This window comes from Apus apus, chromosome 19 (genome assembly GCF_020740795.1).
Source record: "Apus apus isolate bApuApu2 chromosome 19, bApuApu2.pri.cur, whole genome shotgun sequence".
Taxonomy (NCBI): Eukaryota; Metazoa; Chordata; class Aves; order Apodiformes; family Apodidae; genus Apus; species Apus apus.
In genome coordinates this window covers 990,814-1,014,073 of record NC_067300.1, presented here as the reverse complement: position 1 = coordinate 1,014,073, position 23,260 = coordinate 990,814, and the positions used below count along the sequence as shown (strand labels likewise).

Below are 23,260 nucleotides of genomic sequence, written 5' to 3'. Positions count from 1 at the left end.
GGCACTTCAACTCGCTTAAAGCGGAGAATTAAATTCTGCACTGATGCCTGGTGCTGACCCCCTTGTGTGGCAACAGGGCTTCTGTGCTCGTGGCTTCCAAAGCCCCAGTCGTTTCACCTGCAGCAAAAAAGATCCTCAAAGGCTGAAAGACATAATAGTGGTTGCAAAAACTCAAGGCTCAGGGTGTATCATAATTATTAGTCCTTGCCATAAGAAGGGAGGAAATATGCCATGCTAGCACAGAGCACATCAAACTGCTCATTCCTTTTATCCAAAAGTATCTAGGGAATGCTTAGTGCATAAGCCTTAATGGGTCACTCCTATGGCCCATTGAATCCCTCCTCTTGCAGAAAGGGTAGTTTTCATTGAAGCAAACAAAGCAAAAATTCTTGCAGGGCAGCAGAGCCTTTGCCTACACAAGTCCTTTTCTGTGTGTTTGCCTCCTGGAGTTCTGCAAGGGACTGAAATGTGCTCTCAGAAGAAGAATTTGCCATTTCATCAGTTGTGTTCATTTCCTTCTCAGCTAACTTCAAAAGAAAATTCTGAGGAGTAGTTCCACTACTTTGTTTCTAAGCCACCTTTTATGTTTTCTATCTCAATACAAAACAGATGATTTGAAAATGTCAAAGCCAAAGCTGTTTCACAGGTAGCATTCAGAATATTCAAAAATTTACAAATAGGATTTTTTTTTTCTATTGGCAGAATTTTTTTCTTTTTTTTTTTTCCTCTCAACATCAGTGAGTTAACACAGATTTACAAATTAATTCACCTCAACTGACCTGTGTTCTCCAACAGAGAGCTGCTCTTTTGAGATGTATGTTCAGTGCTTGCATTTGACCTCACTTTACAGGTAAACCCTGAGTAGAGTCGCACAGAAAGGCAGGTGGCTTGAGGAGAAGCATATTTTCCATTCTGTAACAATAATGTTCATCAAAGGTCTTATCTTATTCTGTGATTTAGTTTCAGTCCTTACTTTAATTGCTGTCCCTGAAGTTCTTCGTCGATTCAGTTCCTCAGTTCCAGTTCAGTTCTCATTGGTGAATGTTAGTTCAGGCTTTGTGTGATGTTCAACAGCCACTTTATTTATCATCTTTGTCATGTTATGAATGGACACTTAGGGTGATTTCTTACAAAATGTGTGAGTTTTGTGGATATTTTCTGTTGGAGCATAAGCTGGTTCATGTGGAGTAGTTGGGCCAATGTCACACCGTGGGGTGGCAAAGCTGCACACAGGGCTGTGGCTGCTGTCACTCCATGCTGCTGGGGCTGCTCTTGCTGGCTGTCAGTGGCAGTTTCTGCTGGGGCTGCTCTTGCTGGCTGTCAGTGACAATTTCTGCTGGCCTCCAGGCTGCCTCCTCACTGTCCTGTTCCTCGTTCTGGTCTCTGGTACTGAAATCAGCATTCTGAATTGCAGCTCTTGGTGACACTGAGAAGTCACAAAGGAGGGGCCAAGGCTAAGGCCACTGTAGAACATGTTAAGCTGGTCCTGTCTGCAGCTTCTTCCTTGTCTTTTCTTTACAAATGGCCCATGGCCTCTGGGCTTGGGGTACTTTGGGGTACACTTGGGGTACTTTGGACACAGCAGAGGACTGGAGGGAGCAGGTATTGGTGATCTGACTCATGTAATGTCAGCAGAGATCCTCTCTCTCCAGCTCCTGTAAAACTCCCTATTTTCTCATCTCTCCCAGCTCTGTTAAAGTCACTGTCTTTGCTTGGCTGCTTCCCCCGCAGTGCCTCACCGCTCCATTGCAGCAAGCTTGTTCATGTCTCCTGTAAGTGCTTTCTCCAGGTGTCACCAAGGCACCTTAGTACACTGTGCTCATACCTCTTCCCCTGGAGGGAGCAGCAGCCTTTCCTCCAGCTGTGTGCAGCCTGGGGCAGCACAGTGTGTGCTGCTGTGGGCTGAGGGCAATGGACGTGAAGAGGTGTGAGAGCTGCAGCCAGCTGGGTGGTGTCTGGTCTGGCTGTTGTACTGAAGCAGAGCAACAGTGGAGGTTACACAGAACTCACAGTTTATTGCCTTTTAGGCTGTCAGAACTTGTGGATTTCCATATCCAAGGAACAGCATCTCTGAAGTCTGGGGGTGCAGAGACCTTGCAGTAGTCAACAGAACCGGTGACACAGAGTACACATACTGGGGACACTGGCTTAGCCATCTATACCAGCCCATGTGCTTGGCTCAGGGAGTGCTTCTTTATGAGGATGCAGAGATTCAGGAAGCCCATACAGGTCAAATACACCCTCAGTTCAGTCCAGTTTGGCTTCTCATGTCTGATGCAAAGGGCTAATCTATTCTAAGTGTGATGCATCCACTGAGTCCCTCTCAGAAGTGACTGAAGATGGGGAACGTCCTGGTGGCCTGCAGGAGCAGGGACATGCTGACTCTTGAGTCATTCAGAGTGCTGAACCTGTAGGCAAGAAGGTAATAAGGAGAGATTATAGTTCCATAAAGCAGCTACACAATGAGAAGAAGCAATTAGAATGTAAATTGGAGGCTGAAAGGCAGAAATAGAGCAGCAAAACACCAGGCAAAGAAATTTGTTCTGTAATTACTCTGTACAATATACAGCTTTGACTCCCTTTAGAGTACTTTGTTAAGGTCGAGTGCTACCACATAATGCCCTTCCTACAATCTAGAGCTAAAAAAATGAAGGGCAACCAGGCTGAACCTGGATTAAAGTATTGGAAGCATGAAGAGAAATTAAAGAACCATGATCTGTGTATTTCCCAGACTCCTTGATAAGGAAGATGAGGCTGAAATGCACAAATCTCATTGATGCCATATTGAATGCCAGCAGATACTTGTACATAACAAGTAGGTAAAAGAGTTGGAGGGATGAAATCTGGAGGATTTCTCTCCCTGTCCATCCCTCACCAGGACAAGAAAGGCCTGAACCATGAACAAAGTTAGGAGGTGGCTTCTGGCGTTTTTCTTTGTCTACTCACAGATGTTTGGAGCTGAGGACAGTGGTGGCATTATCTCAAGAGCAATTGGTCTAGGCATATGCTGGGGGAAGAGTGGTGTGTTATATCTGATCACTGGCATCTGCTGCAGCACCTCCTGTACTTCGTATCTCTTCCACACCTGCAATGACCCATTTCCAGCTTCAGTCCTGAGCATGGAAGCACTGCCCAGGTACCCACCACAATCACTGGATTCCCTGGGTACATTGAGTCCTCGAGGCAGTCCCAGAGTCTGCCATGGGCAGTGCAGTGCCCAGACCTAATGACTGCAGTCTGTGGCTCTTCATCAGGAAGGCCCCAGCAATAAACAGGCAGAGCTGCTCAAACTTGAGAGGACTTGTTTGTAAGGAAGGACACTGGAGTTTCATCACATTTTTGCTTGTCTCTAGATCCCAGGTCATTGCTATACATGAAGGAGAGCAACTTCATCCTCTCCTGATTGTTCTGGTGGGCAGCCCAGCACTCTTCCCATCAACAGATCAACTTGGGCTGCAGAGCAAAGTGCCTGTGTGTGCCTTAGCAAGGCTTTCCTCTAGTTCATGCTCTGCTGTCTGGAGCATTGGGGCAGGTTCATTTCCCTGCGTGCTGGTGTGCCCAGGCTGTAGATGTCGCCACCTTGGCTGATCAGCTGGGACCGCCTTTATAATCCGAGGAGAAGTTGTCATTGGTGCCAGGCAAGTTCAGGAGAGGATGGATCTTATACTAAAAGAGGCATCTAGTTCTGCCTCGGTGACTGAATCACATTTCTTAAGCCTGTTGTGCACCACTGAGTGTAAAAGGAGCCCCCAGGGGCCACTTTGAAGAGAGCCATTACTAATAGAGATGTCCAGAATTAGTTGAGAAGAGTCTAGCTGTGATGAGTAAAGGACTTGTTTTGTCCTTGTTTTTATTCCATCCCTCTGTTCAGACTGGTCATCATTCTCTCTGTCTTTCTCCTTCATCTTCCACCTCTCCTCATTGTTGCTTTATTGTTGCTTTACAACTGCTTCACAGCTTATTTCAGAGCACAGTTACAGACAAGTTTTTGGGGCACAGGAGGAGAAAGAACATGGATACAGAGTTAATGATCTTGACTGCATTTCCTCAAAAGGTCCCATCAGATTGGCAGACAAAGTGTTTAGCCCAGTTACAGATAGAGAAATGAACACAAAGACCCCTGGGCAGTGAGTATCTTTGCAGCCACAGGAAGGAACAATCTTTGGTTACATTCTGGAAAGTTGGGTATTTTTGTTTCCAGTCTGAGGCAGCAGCAAGCAGCCTGGGAGGAGCCTGGCCCTCTCTGCAGTGGGAAGAGAGCAGATATGAAGATAGTAATAAGTTCCTTAGATACAGGGGAGTTGAGCATAGCTTGAAAGACAAAATACTTAACAGGAAAGAAAAGAGAAGCCACCTGTGGTGCAGAAAGAGACAGTGAAGCAAAAGCAGGATAAATGGTGTCACACTTGCTTTTATTTCAAAAGCAAAGGAATCGCACAAGTCAGCAGCACAAGGAACTTCTGTTCTTCCTGTTGTGCAGCTTCAGTTGGTTGGGAGACATTTCTCCAGGTGTGCTGATGGCATCAGTGTCACTGATGCACAGAAAAAGCCACTGTCATTTCAGCCACATTTTGGGAGGTGATAGGTTGCAAATCCAAAGGCAACCTGGTCTAGTGAGAGGTGTCCCTGCCCATGCGGGGGGCTTGGGACTAGATGATCTTTAAGGTCCCTTCCAACCCAAACCATTCTGTGATCTCACTGAAAACTGGTTAAAAGCTACAGAGAATGGGGTGGGTTGGTGTCACCTCAGTTAAGGGAACCATAAGCAAATGCTGAACGGATGGGCACTGTTTCCCCTTCTTTGTGCTTGAAGGATTTTTATCTTGTGTTTCTAACACCTCCCTGTCTCTTGCCCCACAGCTGACAATGAGAACAATATTGCCTCTAGCCAGCCCAGATCACCTCTAGCTGGTGTTGAAGAGAAGTGGAAACCACAGCTCCAAAGAAATAACACCAACAATAGTACGTAGCATTGTTTGCTCTTCCATCCCAGGCTCACCTGTCTGCTTTGAACAAGTGACTGTCAGAGAGGGCTCAGCAGTGATGAGCACTGCACAAGGCCCTGTCCTCACCCAACTTGTTTTCATCCTTGATTTTCATCCATAACTGATGTACTGTCCTGCAGAGCAGAGCACCCATTCCCATTACAGGAGTGCTCAATGCATAATATACTGGGAACCCTGGGGAGGCAGGGTGAAAGGTTTGTTAGGACAATGTCTTTGGGAACTCCTGCAAAAAAAGTTATCTTCTTATCCAAAGCCAGATTTTATGGCCTGGGGTTAAAAAATTAATCCAGTCTTCATGGTGTGACATAGGCATGATCTGTCACTCCCTGAACAAGCAGGCAGCTGCTGTCTGGCTTTATCCCCAGCTCACCTTGTGAGCTTGTGCTTCACCATGGGAAAGGGAAAATACAGCCCTGAGGGAAATCATTTCTACAGGGCTTGAGCTGAGCAGCCATGGGTGAGTGTGATACAGAAACATGGTGCTTTTGTGTTCTGGTATGTCCAGAAATGACGTTCACATTGCCCGAAACCAGCCAGAAAAAGTGGAGTTACTGGAGTTCAGAGGAAGAAATGAAAACTTGGGCTTCAGCGCTGTTTGAGACAGTAGAGAAAGAAACTCCTCTTAAATAAGTGTCTTAAAAGGCTCAAATCACAGAAATGGAGAGATGTCCAGCTTCTGTGACCACCAGCCCACACACATGGATAGCAAGTGGCTCCATGATTATAACTTATCTTGACAGTTCCTCATAAACACCACAGAGGTGCTGTTGGTTAAGGCTGAGGACTGTGAGCAGGCAGTGTGAGCTCAGTCTCAGCCCCCAGCACAGGGGAGGCGTGCAGGTCTGCTCCTTGCTGCTCAAAGCAAGAGCAAGTCCTGTCCCTGGAGGTTGAATCCAGGGTTGGAGATACATCTACCATCATCTGGGCATATTCCACCTCTTTGAGTCTCCCAGAATAGTTTTGTGACTTCCTCCCCTTTCCCGTTGCAGAGGAGCAGTGCTCATCTGGTGCTTTGTCTCCCTCCTTCTGTTTCACTGCAGCATCTGCGAGCGGTTCCGTAGGGAACAGCGCGATCCCGGAGAAGGAGCGGCAGAACATTGCCGAGAGGCTCCTGAGGGTGATGTGCACTGACCTGGGGGCTCTGAGCGTGGTGAGCGGGAAGGAGTTCATCAAGCTAGCCCAGACCTTGGTGGACAGTGGAGCTCGTTACGGTGCCTTCTCTGTCACGGAAATCCTCGGCAATTTCAACACACTGGCTCTGAAGCACCTGCCTCGGATGTACAACCAGGTGAAGGTGAAGGTCACCTGCGCCCTGGGCAGCAACGCCTGCCTGGGCATCGGGGTGACCTGCCACTCGCAGAGCGTCGGCCCCGATTCTTGCTACATCCTGACAGCTTATCAGGTGGAAGGCAACCACATCAAGAGTTATGTCCTGGGAATTAAGGGCGTAGACATTCGGGATAATGGTGATTTTATCCACCACTGGGTACAGAATGTGCTCTCAGAGTTTGTGATGTCAGAGATCAGGACGGTGTACGTCACGGACTGCAAGGTCAACTCCTCTGCCTTCTCCAAGGCAGGCATGTGCTTGCGCTGCTCGGCCTGTGCCTTGAACTCGGTGGTGCAGAGTGTGCTGAACAAGCGAACACTACAGGCTCGCAATATGCACGAGGTGATCGAGCTCCTGAATGTCTGTGAAGATCTGGCAGGATCCACAGGCCTCTCGAAGGAGACCTTTGGCTCCCTGGAAGAGACCTCTCCCCCGCCCTGCTGGAACTCGGTCACCGACTCCCTCCTGCTTGTCCACGAGCGCTACGAGCAGATCTGCGAGTTCTACAGCAGGGCCAAGAAGATGAACCTCATCCAAAACCTGAACAAACACCTGCTCAGCAACCTGGCGGCCATTCTGGCCCCGGTGAAACAGGCAGTGATTGAACTGAGCAACGAGAGCCGGCCCACCTTGCAGCTGGTGCTGCCTACCTACGTCAAACTGGAGAAACTGTTCACTTCCAAAGCTAACGATGCTGGCGTAGTCAGCAAACTCTGCCACCTCTTCTTGGAGGCACTGAAGGAGAACTTCAAAGTTCATTCGGCACACAAGGTAGCCATGATCTTAGACCCTCAGCAGAAGCTGCGGCCCGTCCCACCGTACCAGCATGAAGAGATCATTGGCAAAGTCTGTGAGTTGATCAATGAGGTGAAAGAGTCCTGGGCAGAAGAAACAGAATTTGAACCTTCAACCAAGAAGCCTCGGGCAGCAGGGGAAGCCACAGCAGCTCAGGAAGAAGATTGGTTCGGGAAAAATGAAGTCTACGATTATTTGCAAGAACCTCTCTTCCAGGCCACCCCTGACCTGTTTCAGTACTGGTCGTGTGTTACCCAAAAGCATACAAAACTAGCCAAGCTAGCCTTTTGGCTCTTAGCAGTGCCTGCTGTTGGTGCCAGAAGCGAGTGTGTAAATATGTGTGAGCAGGCTCTCTTAATCAAAAGGAGACGGCTACTCAGTCCAGAAGACATGAACAAACTCATGTTTTTGAAGTCCAACATGCTTTAAGACTGTCTGTTAATTAAAATAATACTTTAAAACACTGTTCCAAACAAAGAAAAAGAATTTTAAGTTCTAAACACTGTGGACCTCATGATGAATGCCCCTGGAAACCAAGTGCTTTTTTATATATATATAAAAATATAAATATATCTAAAATTAAGTTTGAAAGGAAAGCTGAGCACGTGAGAGAGACAGCCCTCTGCCAGGAACGTGCTCCTTTCCATAGATAGTGTGTGGACTTGACAGACTTTCTAATGTTTTCAAGTGGGCAGACCAATGGGAGGCTGATGTTCTAAAGTCTTCAGGCAGCTGAGATCTAAAGTGACTTGAAGTTTCTTTTGTTTCTCCTCCACCCCACCTTTCCTCTTGTCCCCTGGGCCATCTTGCCATGGATAATCAGACTACATTGAACAGACCAATTCTGCACTGAACTTTGCTCCTCTGAATGACTGTACACCTTGAGGGCATTTGTCTGCAGCCTTCTTGACACAGGGTGCCTGTTACCAGGGCAGCTGTGTTTTATGAACACCAGTATCGTTAGAAATCAGGAAGGGAGACTTTAAGGGGTTTATTTTGTTTTATTTTTTACTTTGTCATAGATGTTTTTGCCAAAAAAACAGAAGTTACTCTTCTGTCTCCACTCCCAGTTTTGAGTTCAACATGGTAGCTAGTGATTTTAAGTTTGCTTTAGAACTCAGAGAAATGGTTCATGACAGAAAATGTCTGTAATTGTTACATTTCTTGGGTTTTGGTTTTTTTTATGCGTAACTTCTTTTGTGGATTCCCAGTGTTAATTAGCTCCTCTGTGAATTTTGGACATCAGGAGTTCTCTAGAGTAGCCCATTTGGGATTAAATAATATCCTTCTGGGAACCCCAGCAGTTGCTTTCATGGAAAATGCTAAAAACCAGGAAAAACAAGCGAGGGCAGCACAGATGTCTGTGGGTCACCAGCAGGATTGCCAGGGTCTGCCAGCTGCCACTGAGGACTCTTGTACCTAAATTTTTGTAACAAAGTTTCTCAGTGCATGCACTCAAAACAGCCCTCACAAGGCCAAGGACAAACCAAGGTGTATGGTTTTTCAGCGGAACAAAGATGAGCAGTTTTGTCAAACTGAGGTTTGAAGGAAGCTTAGAGAAGTGCATGGGCTCAAAGATCCTTCTGAATGTAAGTGCTCCTGAATGAGTGCAAAGAATATCTTCCCATTTTATTTGGAATGGTTTCCTCTACTAGCACGAATGTCTTTTTAATACCTACAGTGCATTACACTACTTGTTATGTTGCTGAATCCTTCTGGCTAGGGAGGCCACGCGCCCCAAGATGTTCACATGTACCAGCTCACCCCAACTGCAATTAGAGATCATCATAATGCAAAAAACATCTCAGTCACTCTGGTGTCCACCACAACAGTGCTCTGCTGCGTCCAGTGCCTGTAGGCACAGTCCATGGGCTGCTGGATGGGATCTCTGCAGGCTGCACGTTTGGTGCCTCTTGGACAATTCCCAGCTTCTGGTGCCAAACTGCTCATTTTTCATCACTGGGACTTGTATCTCGGAGCCAAATCAAAGCAAGTTCTGATTTTTGAAGTCTCTCCTGCTTCCAGTGATGCGCTCTGGAGCTGTGGTCCCAAGTGGCAGCAGAGCAGTGTTGGAGGCTGGGGAGGATGGACTGGCTGGGGCCAGGCAGGCCCGAGGCTGGAGCCCTTTGGTAGCACAGGGTGTGCTGGGGTTGCTGGCCAGGCAGGGTGAGGCTGGGGCCTCTCTGCAGAGCTGCAGATGTTGAACCAAGATCCTTCCTGCCCGTCCCTGGTCGTAAGAGAAGTTGCAAGTTTCGAGACATGAGAAATGGCAAACCCAGTCCCAGTCTCTCAGGCTTTGTCTGCAGATGCCTTGAACCTGACAGGCACTAACTGACTGCTTCACTGCCCTGGGGCTCAGCCAGGGGCACAGTTTCCAGGCAAGACCTTCCCTAGGTCAAGGTCACTCCAGGCAGCTCTTTGCACCCAGCTGTCTTGCTCTTCTCAGCCTGCAAACAGGACCTGCTGTTAGCTTGGGTCTACCTTTTGGGTTGACCTCTGAGTACTGTTACCAGCATCAGAGCAAAACCAGTTGTCTCCTAAACATAATTTTTGCCTATGGATATCTTAAAAGACACGGTCTGCAACCCCACTGGCAGCTGCAGGGGTAGCAGCACTTGCAGATGAGTTGCCAAGGCAGAGGCACTTGGAGATCTGATTTCTCTGGCAGTGGCTTTTGCAAATGGAGGTGTTGGTTGTAGGGCCAACTTTTCTTCTTGCTGCTTTTATTCTCTCTCATACAAATCCTGCCTGCCCCAACCACCACCTGGGCCCATGGTAGCACATCTGCTTTGCACTTGCAGTCCAGCAGAAACCTACCATGAACAGTAACTAAGTCTCAAACTACAAGCAAAACACCCAAGTGAGATGTACACGGATTACAAAGCGTTTGTCTTGTGTTCCCCCTGAAGAGCACAAGGTTTCCTGCAGCAGGAAAACCTGGCTGGAGGATTAATCCAAAGCAAGATTAGTTTTTGAGGCTGCAGAGTGTGTACTGTGCAGCTCAGGTGATGGGCAGGACTGGAGACAGGATTTGTAGTTCTTTCTCCTAATGCTGTGTTACACTTTTTTGCTTGGTTCACTTGAGACCCTGGGTGTTGCTCCCAGGCTCTTCAACACTCAGGGGAATGAGCAAACCCCTCGTGTTCCTTTGAAGAGAAAGCTCCAAACCCCAACACTCCTTTGCTAAGGGGCAGGCTGGTAACTTCTGTGGGATTTGCCAGCTGATTGTGCTGTCTGTCTGAAAGGCATTAAGGGTGGGGAAGGGGACAGAGCACAAGTTTAAAGCTCTGGAGTTGAGTAACAGGTGAAATTACAGGCATTTGTGCAGCCATTTGATGCCAGGCTGCCCAGCAGTGAGCTGGACCATGGCTGCAGAGCCAGGGCATGCAAACAAGAAAAGCCACAGCCCCTCTTTAGCTCCCAGCTCATCTCCCCTCCCACTTTTTACAGTGTGGTTTTGGCATCAGATCTGGAGCTTTCTTGCTGTGACAACCAACAAGAGGAACTGACTTGACCCTCTCCCTATCCAAGTGACCGTCCCCTCCAAGGCAACTTTGGTTATGGTTGCACTAATGATGGATGTTAAGCAAACGTGTTGTCTGGTAGGTGAAGTTTTCCCAAAGACATAAAACCTCAACTTAGCTGAAAAAAAAGCAAAATAAAACCTAAAACCCTGAAATGGAGCAATCGGGAAAGTTGGTGAGAAGTTGCTAATTGGGCAGCCCCCTTCTCCAAGGAGTCAGTGGAAGAAGCTGCAGCTTTTCATGAGACTTAAACATGGGCACAAGGTGTTCTGCTCAGAGGAGGTGTTCGTGCTGTGTCTGATCACAGGCTTTTGTCTGATGCACTTATTTTATTCTTCATGAAAAGGAGAGAAGCACATCTGGAGCACGTGTCTTTACCCTAAATGCCAACCTTTTGCTCCTGTTTATTCTTCCCTCTTCAAGGCTTGGATTTGCATTCTAGGGAGCACAGATTCTTTACCAAGGTCTGAACTTTGAAAGTTCTATTTTTCCAGGTTACTCCAACCCAAATTTTTCTATGATTCTGTGGTGTGGAGCAGCACTAAGGAACACTGCCCATCCTGTGGTGGACGACCGGAGAGGAGGTCTCTTAATTTGGCCAGAGCTGTCCTGAGTTTCTGTTCCCTTTTAGCTGGGAGGAGAAGTCCCCAAAAAAGGGATCATCCTTCGGTAGATCCTGTTGGAAATTTGCCTTCTGATTGTTTTTTTTTCCTTTACTTGCACTTGAGAAATGGGTTGGGATACAAAAATGGTGTATGTGTCCTCCAGGCATTCATTTGTTTCTGCTGCTTACTCTGTGCCTGACCTTGCAGACTTCTCTCTCTGACCTCACAGTTTGCTTTGGGAGGAGTTATGATCTCAGGTGGTGAGCAAGCACCAACAGAAAATGAACTGTAAAAATGAAGGGCCTTCCAGTCCTGTCTAAAGATCCTTGTTACTAGACAACTGAGATAGTGCGATAGCAAGGCAGAGCTCTTCAAAACCGATGGTTGTGTCTGTGTGAGTAGGGCAGCCAGAGGGTCAGTGGAGAACATGGAGCCCAGATTTGTCTCCTGTGTCTCCTCTCCCCATGTCTCTAGCAGCAGACGTTGGTTGTATTCTGGTTTGTGAGATGTTTCTGTGTCTTGCACCTGGGTTGTTTTCAGATGGAAGTAAACTTCTCTTTTTGTCAAAGCTGTGCGTCTTTTCTAAGAAAACTGAGTTGGTTGTGTTTGAACTAGTGCAATCTGAAAAACTTCCTGTGAAAGCCAACTGTGGGCTCAGGTTTTGTCTAATTCAGTTGTCTGTTAATTGCTGGCTAAACCAGTTTAATTTTGAGATAAATTGGTTTAAGCATCCACATGAACCACCTGCAGTGGTTTAACTGCGCTTGCTGGGTGTTCTCTCCTGCTGAGCAGAGAACACGTCCAGAAGCAGCTCAGGGAGTCATGACCCTTCCGTGAATTTTGCAAACAAAGTTGTGGCAGATACTCTCAAAGCTCGGGAAGGACTGAAAATAGAGGGGTGGGCACTTCTGAAAATGGCTTGAGCTCTGACTTGTGGGATCCGAGTTAATAGAGTGTTCAGTGAGGTGTCTCAGGCTGGTTGGTTAGTTTTTCTCCAACTGTTTGCAGTAACATGGGAGATTTAGTGTGAGAAGAAATTCCTGTGTATGTTTGTGTTGGTGGATGAGTCCACTCAGCTCTACCAGCCTGAGGGACCATTCCCATTTTCTGGATCCCACCTTAGGCAAGCCAGGACCTAGTGTTGCACAGGGTGTCCAAGACATTGTGCTGTTTGGAGAATGCTGTGGACACTTCTGGGCAGCACCAAGCTACTGATCAATCAAAAGTCAGTAAAAGAGCAGCCAAAAGGTATTGAAAGACTGGGAGGGTGGCTTTGGGCTGAGGAGAAAGGCAGGTCTCTGATTGCATCTCTCTGGCTGAAGGAAGTGGAGGGGAACTCCTGTGAGCTTTCAAAGGGAGCACATAGGAGGGGACAGATTGTTCCCGATGGAATAATTAGGAGCAATGGGATAAAAATTATCAAAAAGACACTAAAGGCAGATTCTGGGAAACCTTTCCAGGGAGGAGAAATCCTTTCATTCATGTTACAGGAATGTTTTTGAGCCCTGTTGTTCCAAACAAGGCTGCACAACTCTATGGAGCACACTCCGTAAGGTACAAGGCTGCTTGGGACCTTGCCAAGAGAAAACAGACTGGGTGTGGAGACCAGTCCTGCCCAGGAGGTCCAGGAGGGTTCACAGAGCATCTTCCCACTCACCACTGGCACCAAACCCTTCCCAGCACTCCAGTATATGCATTAACCAGGTTTCATAAGGAGGGAGGTAGCTGAGTGGCAGAAGGGACAGAGGAGATAACGCTAGTTGAGGAGCACGTGTCTTGTCAACCTGTGTTCTGCCAAAGTGAGAGAATCGGTGTGAGGGAGAGTATGATATTACTTGCTGCTGGTGCTGTGCGTTTTCTGTGCTACACCATGATCATGAATCCTTGGGATCTGTTGAGAATGCCCAGAAGCATTGGCTGAGACTCAAGGTCCTGTGTCAGGTCCTTGTGGAGGTGTCTCCTCGTAGCAGTAAGAACTTGCCTCCCATAGTGCATGGGACCTGTCCCTGTGCCATGTGTTGTCACCTTCCTGCGGCCTCTGGAAGTGTCACTGAACAGAACAATAATCAAACCAGAGTGAGATGAACCCCAGCACAGCTCTGAGCTGAATGCCTCCTTAGTGCTGAGGGGTAGTTTGCTTTTGCTAGGCCAGAAATGGTAAACCAATGAGAGTGTATTGCCCGAACTTTAATTTGATATAGCAAATATTTGGGGGTTTTCTGTTCAATTTTGGTTTTGTTTGGCTGGTTAGTTGGGTTTTTTACTACTTCCATTAGAGTCCTTTGTTTTATACCTTGATGGAAGAGTTTTGCTGACATTAGATGACAGTGTATCCAATAGACCCATTAGGGTTTAATGATTTGTAGGCAGCTGAGTTTGAATTTTTTAGAATAGCTTCTGAAATGAGTTGTGTCAGTGGCTCCTTGATGCACAACGTCAACCACTGGCTGAGATAATTTTCTTCCCATTATTGTGATGTTACTGCCAGGGGTCATTGGGTGGTGTTGCCAGGTGGGCAGCACAGCCTTAGCCAAGGAATATTGTGCAGTGGAGTTGATGGGTCCAGGCATGTTAAACCCTTGCTTTTTACAACCAAAGTTCCTTAAAAAATACACTTCCAGCCTCATCAGCCTGGAGTGCTTGTTTTCAGCCTTCTGGGGGCTCTTCTGGCGGTCTCTGCAATGTGTGGTTATGATGGGGGTTTTTTTTCCAGTGGGCTGGGGGATGGGAGGAGGGATTTTTAATTTTTTTTTTTCCTTGCTATTTGTGCAGAAGGACCTTTCCACTCAAGGAAGGAGGCATGTATGTGTTCTGGAAGGAGCAACACTCTTAGGAGCTGTTTTCCACGGTCCCTTAGTCTTACTGGGACTTTAATATTTTTTTTTAAATTCTTTAAAAAGGAAACTGATAACTGAAACATTTGTGGCAGGTGACTAGGTAAGACTGGCAGTGCAGGAGGAGCACACATCACATCATGCAGACCCTGAGGATTCTGTTTCACGCTGTAGCTAGAAAAGTGTCACGTCAACAACCCAAACCATCAGGAAATCCTTGTTTGCAGCCAGGCTGAAAAGAGAAGCTGTTCCTCGTTCCTGTCTTCGTTCAAAACCTCCTCTATGGGAGCTGAATTCTTGTTGCTTCATCAAGCAAACAATTAATGTTCTCCTTTCCCTCCTCCCCCTTGCTCCCCTTGGTAACTCGAGTGCATTTCCTCCCTTTCTGTAGATGCAGATGTTCTAGGCAATACCACAGATGCACCTCGTGTGTCTCTACCTGCGAGTACAAGGATCTCATGTCATCTTAAAAAAATACAAAAAAAAAATATACAAAAAATATACAAAAAAAAATATCTTTTTTAGGCCAGAGTTTTCTACAGGTATTAATGAATATTTTTCTTAATCCTTATAAGTTTTATGTGTTTAATATTTCTTAATACCGGTAGCATTAATTTATACTTTTGTAGCAACACAATATTTTTATAAACCGCCACCGCTGGCTTTGTCTTCATACCGGGGAGACGTGCGGGCAGCTGGCCCCGCTGTACCATGTACTGTATTTAAAAGGTTATCTAATGTCACACTTGCTGTGTTAATAAACAAAACAAAAACCTGTTTGAAGTCTCATGTATTGTTGGTGTGGATCGAATGACTCAATAGAGAGCAATATTGCACGGGGTTGAGTTGCTGATTTTCATTGTGATACACGAACGCTTGAGGCCAACTCAAGTTCTTCTGAGTTCTTTTCTTTTTAGGATTTTGTTTTGTTTCGGTTTGTTTTGTTTTGTTGTTTTTGGTTTTTGGTTTTTTTTACAGCTAAGGAAATTCAGTGCTGTTTGAAACTTAGACTGACGTCAAATGAAAAGGATTATTAAAGAAAAAAAAAATAATCAAGGTGTTTAAATGTTGCTGTTTTTACAAGTCTGTTGCTGTCTGAATGGAAATATTCCACAAGAGAGGAGGAATAGTTCCACTTAGCTTCCAAACCAGCTGAGCACTCCAGGCCAGAGCTCAGTTATTTGGAGATATCTTAGAGACGTGTTTCTGCAACATTCTTTTCAGAGTTGATGCCAAGGCAGAAGACAAACTGTAACTGTAAGAAAGCATCCGTTGCTTGAGGATTTTCATGTCAGTGTTGTATTTATGGTTTTACAATAAAACAACCTTTAGGAAAAAATGAAGTGTCTGAGGTTTTCTATTTCTCAAGCACGTGGATGGGAAATCAGCCAGTGCTGAGTGTCTTGTTGTGAAAAGGAAGAACATAGAATCACAGGACCGGAATCACAGAATTGTTCTGGTTGGAAAAGACCTCAGCTCTGCCAACCATTCACCTAACTCTGCCAAGTCCAGTGCTGAAACCACATCCCTCAGCATCACATCTGCACATCTCTCTGACACCTCCAGGGACGGTGATTCAACCACCTCCATGGGCAGCCTGTGCCAGTTTTTAATTACTCTTTCAATGACGAGATTTTTCCTAATAAGTAATTAAAGCTCCCCTGGCACAACTTTAGCATCCATTGAACTGACCTGAATCTCGGCAGACATCTCTCAGATGAACTCCCATCAGCTGTAGAACCACATTGAGCTTCTCCCCACATCCCTGGTGCATCCACAGCCTCCTGAAGCATTTTCTGGAGCACCCTGTGTCTCACACTCAGGTGCCAGCGCAGAGAACCTGCTCCTGTCACCAGTGAGAGATTGGTAGGTAGCAGAAAGAGACCCGGGTCTGCTTGGCCAGCTGAGTTGGTTTTGGGGGATGTTGCAGTGTTTATGTCACACCACCAGGAAGGTTCAGCTCTGCTGGCGTCGATGCTGCTGAAGCAGTTCAGCCTGATGCAGGGCAGGATGGGTTTAACTCACATGCCGGGTGTCTGCCCAGACCCACCTCTGAACTTGCTTTCACCCCAGGACTAGGGCACTGAGCAGGCACTGAGCCTTCTCACTCCTTGCCACAAGGCCCTTGGCAGCTCTTGTGTGATGGAAGCCAAGATAAGAAAGGGCACAGAAACCTTTGCTTAGAGGCTACATCACCCTAGAGCTGCATCCAAGGGTCTCAGAGGGTCCCAAGGCTGCACTGGTGAGCAGGGATCAGTTTTGCTTGCAGGAACACAGCTGTGCTGATGCTACCTGAATCTCTAAGACCCACCTCCAAACAAACCAGGAACAACTGGGGAGTTGTCCCAAGTGGAACAAGTCCATAGACCTGGGTTCAGAGGAGGAGAAAAAGCCTACCACTGGAAAATCCAAGGTACATCATCTGCCCCCCTTCGTGTATCCTTTTCTTTGACCTGTTCTGCTGTCCTTTGGGGTTGTCTAACCTTGCCTCTCCTCTAAAAAAAAAAAAAAAAAGCAAGCAAAAAATAACTCTGCATGAGAATTAGGAAATTTGTAGTAAATGTGTTAGCTGGGGAAAATCAACACGCAAAGACATGGAATGACAATAGGTTTGGCAACTGGCTGAACTCTCTTGGCTAGTAGCCAAGAGTGAAGATGAGCCACAACAGATACAACTATCAAAGTAATAGCAAGAATAGCTGCAGCTTTGCAGGGAGTTTAAGGTGAAAGGGATTTCAGGGAACAGTAAGTTGAGATGCCCTCACATCCTCACAGATAGGAGTTGGGATTTGTTTGGAAATCTAAATATATGAAGTGGATCATCTATAACCAAGAGGCATCCAAGCCCAGAGGCCGGATCTCCTTGGCATGCCAGCATCTCCAAGCACTGAATTGTGCATTTTTGCAAGACCCATTTAAAAGGATAAATAAGGTTGTAGAAAAGAGGCTTGAATTAATCTTGTCTAATTTCCCAATTCTGTAATTTCTGCCTTAACAGGACACAACTACCTTAGCCTTAGTAATGAAGAAGACCATAGCTCAGAACTCGGGCTCAGTGGTGGGATGGGACGGAGGTCAAGCTGGGATGTCAGCCTGTGGTCAGAGTTCACATTGGCCAGACATGGGCAGGGAGGCCTCCTTGGACAGGGACTGAAGGTCTGGAGCTGAGCTGAAATGGGGCTCCTGGGCCATGGGCAGGGGGTGGATGAACCCCCCAGGTGAGGCTAGTCAGGGCCACTAAGACCTGTCGGTTTTCTCAGGTCACCAAAAGGCTCAGGTGGTTGGGTTGGGCAATGTTCCTTGTCCAAGCTCCTGCTGTCCCCTTACATACCTTGCTGGAGATGCCTCGTGGCTCCTGGAGCAGGACAGCACAGGTCAGCTGCAGAATCACTTCTCCCATGCAAAGATGCCTTGGAAAATGGTGAAGAACAACAACCATGAACATGAGATCAGTTGTTAAATAAGTGAACACTGAGGGTGCAATAGCCACAGTGCAGACCCTCAGCTGGGCTGCCAGTGGGGCCATGGACCCTGCACTGCCAGAGGGCTGCAGGGGCAAGGTCCTGCTCTGGTGGATTTGGAGAAACAGAGGGTATGGCCTGAGGGGAGGCAGCAGCAAGATGGTGATGAATATTGAGAGATGAGAACAGATGGGGGAGTCCAGCTAAAACCCTCAGAAGGGACTGTACCTGAAGACAGGGGAATGCAGCAGAGTGGGTGAGGTGGGACAGATGCTTTGAGGCAGAAAGGGGACTTGTTTTGAAAAACTTTGACCTCCTTGTGGCTAAGAGGGGAGCCTGGGTCTTACCTTCCAAATGGGCTTCATAAAATCCCACAGCTTGGACTTTGTGCATCTCAGGTTGGATCTTGCCCAGAACAGCTGCTCCATGGAGCCAAAGCCAGGTGCATGTTAACTTCTGCAGCTGCAGAGGCTGGGACTCCAAATGGGTCCTCCTTGGCCCTGTGATAATTGTAGGGAATAAAGCATTTTTGTGTTTGTGCTCCTCGACTACATTTCACATATTTTAAAGCCCTTAAGCCCCACCAGCCTTCCCACCATATGTCACTTTTCAATAAGTTTTAACTGCTTTATAGTTCAAACACATCTTTGCACCAGCCTGGCAAGTAGCACAGACTGGCCCAGTACAGACCAGTGTAGAGTGGCCTGCACTGAAGAGCAGACATGAAATAAATATAATTGTCCCATCAGTCTCCCAAATTCTGCCTGCTTGTCTCATCTCTGCCTACTCCCAGAGCTTCATCTCCTGTGTCTCATGCACCTTCTTATTTCTTTTAGAGAACAAGACTTAGGAGGAGCAGGGGATGACCAGCCTGGAGACAAGGAGGCTGAGGAGAGACCTGCTGGCTCTGCAGCTGCCTGAGAGGAGGTTGGAGCCAGGGGAGGTCGGGCTCTGCTCCCGAGGATCAAGTGAGGGTAATTACTGCCCAGGGAGGTGGTTGAATCACCATCCCTAGAAGTATTTAAAAGACCTATAGATGTGCTGGGGGACGTGGCTTAAGCACTGGACTCGGTAGAGTTAGGTTGGGGTTGGACTCGATGATCTTAAAGCTCTTTTCCAACCAGAACTATTCTGTGATTCTAATACTTCTTCACTTCTTTCTGAGTCACTCACCTTAGTTGTGGTTCAGGCAGGTGCTGCCTTTAGAGACAAGGGCCACTTTTGTCACTGAGTTTTACCCACAGAACTGCTGAGCTCAGTGACAAGTAGATAAAAATCTCCCAGGGTCCAAAATACCAAGGGATTGCTCATTTTCAAGACTGCTGCTGCCTCCAATTGCTCTCCCAGAGGAGCCTCCCCCACATCTGCCCCAGCTCCCTCTGAGGACCTCTGAGGATCACAGTCCTTTCCCTGTAGTGCCCTGGAGCCTTTCCCCTTTTCCAGGCTCCTTTGCACTGAGATCAGATGGAGGCATCTGCTGTTTTGTTCTCCACGGCACATTTGTCAGCGTGGGATGGTGATTGTGAAGATTAACAACAAAGTAACTGCACATTCCCCTTCCTGTGATGGGTGAGTTGAAAAGCCTCCTGCCACGGAGTGCCTCAGTTCTTAGAGACTTTTGTTTTAATTATGTAAGTTACAAGTCAATGCAAATTAGCAGATCCCCGTAAAATACCCAGAACATCTGCTCTCTACTGGAGAAGCCCACGATCCGTGTTCAGGGAACATGTGCCGTGTCCCTGGTGTGTGGCACAGGGAAGTGTCTGCAGGTCTGAGCTCTGCTGGCAGCAGTGGTGACACTGGGCACAGGCAGGGCCTTGTGAACTGGGAGATGTCCCTGCTTGGTTTACCTGGGAGGAGATGTCCCTGAAGTGGACTATTGGAGAGGACCCAGGTGTGGATGCTTCCCAGGGAGGGATGGGGCTCCCTAGCAGGATGTGCACACTGGCCAAGTGCTCCCTCACCCTCTCCTTGGGGACCTCCTCCTGCTCAGGCACTGCCCCCTCCATCCGACCCCTTGCTAGTGGTACCAGAGCAGCAACATCCCCTTCCCCTCACAGGATGACCAGGTCCAGACCTGTGCAAAATCTGGCACTGCAGAGGACAGAAAGGATTCAAAGTGGCATCTCCAAAGATGACGTTGGTGCGAAGGGTCACCTCATCCTAACTGTGGCTCAGAGGCTGTCTTTATGAGTGACATCCATGTGGCACAGACTCTCTGATGGCCCTTGCCAGCTTTCAGGCTGCTGAAGAAGGAGAACAGCTTCTGAAGTTCACAGAAGAGAGTTTGCTTAAATCAACTTTATTTCAGGTGGGTGTTTTGCATAAGTCTTGGAGGACAGGAGCATGGCTGCCTGCTCTGCAGCCTTCTTTCAACTCAGAAAACTGTTCAAATAATAAATAGCTGCTGCATCAATGGACCCTCCTCTAGTTTTTGTGAGCTAAAAGGAAATGCTTTTAGTTACAGATGAGTTCAAGTCATTCTCTGTTTCAATACTGCAGCATCAGATGTTGCTTTAAGAATCTATCTGTGTTCTTTCCAGTGAGATGAAGTTTGGCATTTCAGTTTGCTCAGTTGTCAGAAGATGCAGCCTCTACTGGACTGGAAGGCTTTTGCCTTCATAATTTTGTACTTTGTTAACCAGCACAGGGGAGAGCATTTCCTTATTACTCAGCCTTGTTCAGTCCTGTGGGAGTTGAAATTGCAGGAGAAGTTCTGTTTCTCTTTCAGCCAATGTGAAGCAGAGGGGGCAGGAGGAGACCTTCACTGCCATTTCTGATTGAGAGAATCTGGTGCTTTGGGTGGGATGCAGCTCATTATGTTCTGAAGAGGGATTCATCTGCCCCCACACAGGCACAGAATTACAGAATCGTATTGGTTGGAAAAGACCTTTAAGAACATCAAGTCCAACCATTCCCCCAGCACTGCCAAGGCCACCGCTAAACCATGTCCCTCAGCACCACACTGCACAGCTTTGAAATCCCTCCAGGAATGGGATTCTTTACAACGAGGGTGGTGAAGCACTGGAACAGGTTGCCCAGAGAGGTGGTGGAGGCCCCATCCCTGGAGACATTCAAGCTCAGGCTTGACCAGGCTCTGAGCAACCTGATCTAGTTAAAAAGGTCCCTGTGCACTGCAGGGGGGACTGGGCTAGATGGCCTTTAAAGGTCCCTTCCAACCCCACACGTTCATTCTGTGGTTCTATGGGGACTCCACCCCTGCCCTGGGCAGCCTGGTCAGGGCCTGACCACCCTTTCCATGAAGAACTTGTTCCCAAGATCCAATCTAAACTTCCCCTGGTGCCACTTGAGGCCATTTCCTCTTGTCCCATCACTTGTTCCTGGGGAGCAGAGCCCGACCCCCCTGGCTCCAACCTCCTCTCAGGCAGCTGCAGAGCCAGCAGGTCTCCCCTCACCTCCTTGGCTCCAGGCTGGACACCCCCAGCTCCCTCAGCTGCTCCTGCTCAGACTTGTGCTCCAGACCCTTCTGCAGTTCCATCCAGCCCCATGTTGGGTTCTGCCTCTACTGCCCAGCTGGCTGGTCCCTGCAAGCCCAGGACCAGAAATCTTCCTATCAAGATCTCCAGAATATCTCCATGGGCACAAATGGCTTTTGAATCTCTTTGTATCACCCTGACCCAGCTGGGCTGTGCTGGGAGTGGGGCAGCTGCCTGCAGTTTTGCTCTCCAGTAGCACTGGGTAACAATGACTCTGGATATGCTGTTTCAGATTAAATGAGGCATCTTGACAAGCATTTGCTCCAGAATATTCATTCTCATTTTGTGATGAAACACATCTTTGCTCATTACTTGGAACCAAATTTTCATTGGAATGCAGGTCCCTAGTTAGCAGCTATAGGAAAAAAAAATAAGGTATTAATCTTTTAAATAAATAAATAATAAAATGCTTATCTTGTTAAATATGCATGGAATGTTTCTTCCATTTTGGAAGAAGAGTATCTGTTTAGTAGAAAGACAGAATTTTGCATCTGATCAATTATTTCATTGCTGTCTCAATCTGTCCCACCCAGAGGAAGTTGAATGGGGGCAAGAATATCTAAGAAGGCCAAGAAACAGTAACCCTGTTTGTTGGATTCATCCACATTTAAAATCGGTGATTTTAGCTAATTAGTGCAGCCAGATCAAGTAGCTGTTACACGTGACCTTTAAGTAAGATCCTTCCTACACAGTCAACGCAAACCTCATCTCAGCGGTAGGTGTGTGCGAAGAGCTTTCCTGGATTGTAACCAACGGTTCCTTTCCAGCCTTAAAAGGAGAAAGAAAAGCCATGGAGAGGCTGTTCTGTTGTGCTGATGTGACAGGTTGAAGCACTGACGTGGTGTGAGCTGTCAGGACAGAGACAGAGTCATTTCTGGAACCCGCAGCTCCATCCCAGCAGGTGGCTCAGAGTTAAAAACTGTGTCAACCCCCCTGGCTGTAGGAACCATCCCAATCCAGGTGGGTGGTTATTGAACTAGACTCAAGCCCCAGTTATCACCTAACATAGGAAGGGGCACTGGAACACTGTGCTCCAGCACAGACAACACAGGAGGAAAAACGGGGTGCTGGAGTTAGTGACCACAGAATCACAGAGTTGCTGGAGTTGGAAGGGACCTCTAGAGATCATCTGGTCCAGCTCTCCCACTGAAGTAGGATCCCCTAGAGCACTTCAGGCAGGGCTGCATCCAGGTGGGTTTTGAATATCTCCAGAGATGGAGACTCCACAGCCTCCCTGGGCAGCCTGTCCCAGGGCTCTGTCACCCTCACTGTAAAGAAGTTTTTCCTCATATTTCAATGGAACTTTCCATGTTCCAGCCTGTGTCCATTGCCCCTTGTTCTGACACTGGGAACTATTGAGAAGAGCCTGTCTCCATCCTCCTGGCACCCACCCTTAGATACTTGTATACATTGACAAGGTCTGTCCTCAGCCTTCTCCTTTCCAGGCTGAACAGCCCCAGCTTTCTCAGCCTTCCCTCATCAGGGAGATGCTCCAACCCCCCCAGTCATCTTTGTTGCCTTCCCCTGGACTCTCTCCAGCAGTTCCCTGTCTCTCTTGAACTGGGGAGCCCAGAACTGGCCACAGTTCTCCAGCTGTGGCCCCACCAGGGCAGAGTAGAGAGGGAGAATGACCTCCCTTGACCTACTGGCCACACTTCTTTATGCAGCCCAGGATTCCATTGGCCTTCTTGGCACAAGGGCACATTCCTGGCTCATGGATAATCTACTGTCCATCAGGACTCTGCAAACTACTTTCCAGCAGATCCACCCCTAACCTCTAGTGGTGCTTGCACTTCTCCTAACGAGGTAGCTCTTAATGAGGGCACACAGGGCACTACTCTTGCTGCGGGTGCTTTCTGTGGACCTGGGGATGATCACCTTTTGCAGCACGCAGGGTGTGGGTGCATTTTCCATCTTCTCCTCCAAGCTGCCAGCTGTGGAACAGGCATTTGATGCCATCACCTGGACTCATCTTCCTGAGGGGAGCCCTGAGGTGAGGACAGTCAGCAGGGAGCACCAGTGTGCTCAGCCACCCTGGGTGCAAAGTGCAGCCAGATGTTCTCCTGCGGGAACAGGAGGTTATGAGGTTGGAAAAACAACATCTTCATGTGAGGAGGGGTCAGGTAGGACACACAGTGCTCGAGGCAGCACCAGCTGGTGCTTCCACCCAACATTGCAGGCACCTGCCTGTGCAAAGACATGCAACAG

The 23,260-nt window shown here is 47.7% G+C and overlaps 1 protein-coding gene across 6 annotated transcripts in view; it reads left to right on the top strand.

Annotated features, from left to right (window-relative positions):
* The window catches only part of ZNF618 (zinc finger protein 618), a 161,456-nt gene extending 146,335 nt beyond the window's left edge, over positions 1–15,121 (top strand). For all 6 annotated transcript variants that reach the window (XM_051636475.1, XM_051636474.1, XM_051636472.1 and 3 more), the window contains 2 exons: positions 4,861–4,962; positions 6,047–15,121. In XM_051636475.1, the coding sequence (XP_051492435.1) occupies positions 4,861–4,962; positions 6,047–7,560 (1,616 nt within the window). In that variant the 3' untranslated portion in view covers positions 7,561–15,121. The remainder of the gene's footprint in view (positions 1–4,860; positions 4,963–6,046) is intronic.
* The last annotated feature ends 8,139 nt before the right edge of the window (positions 15,122–23,260 follow it).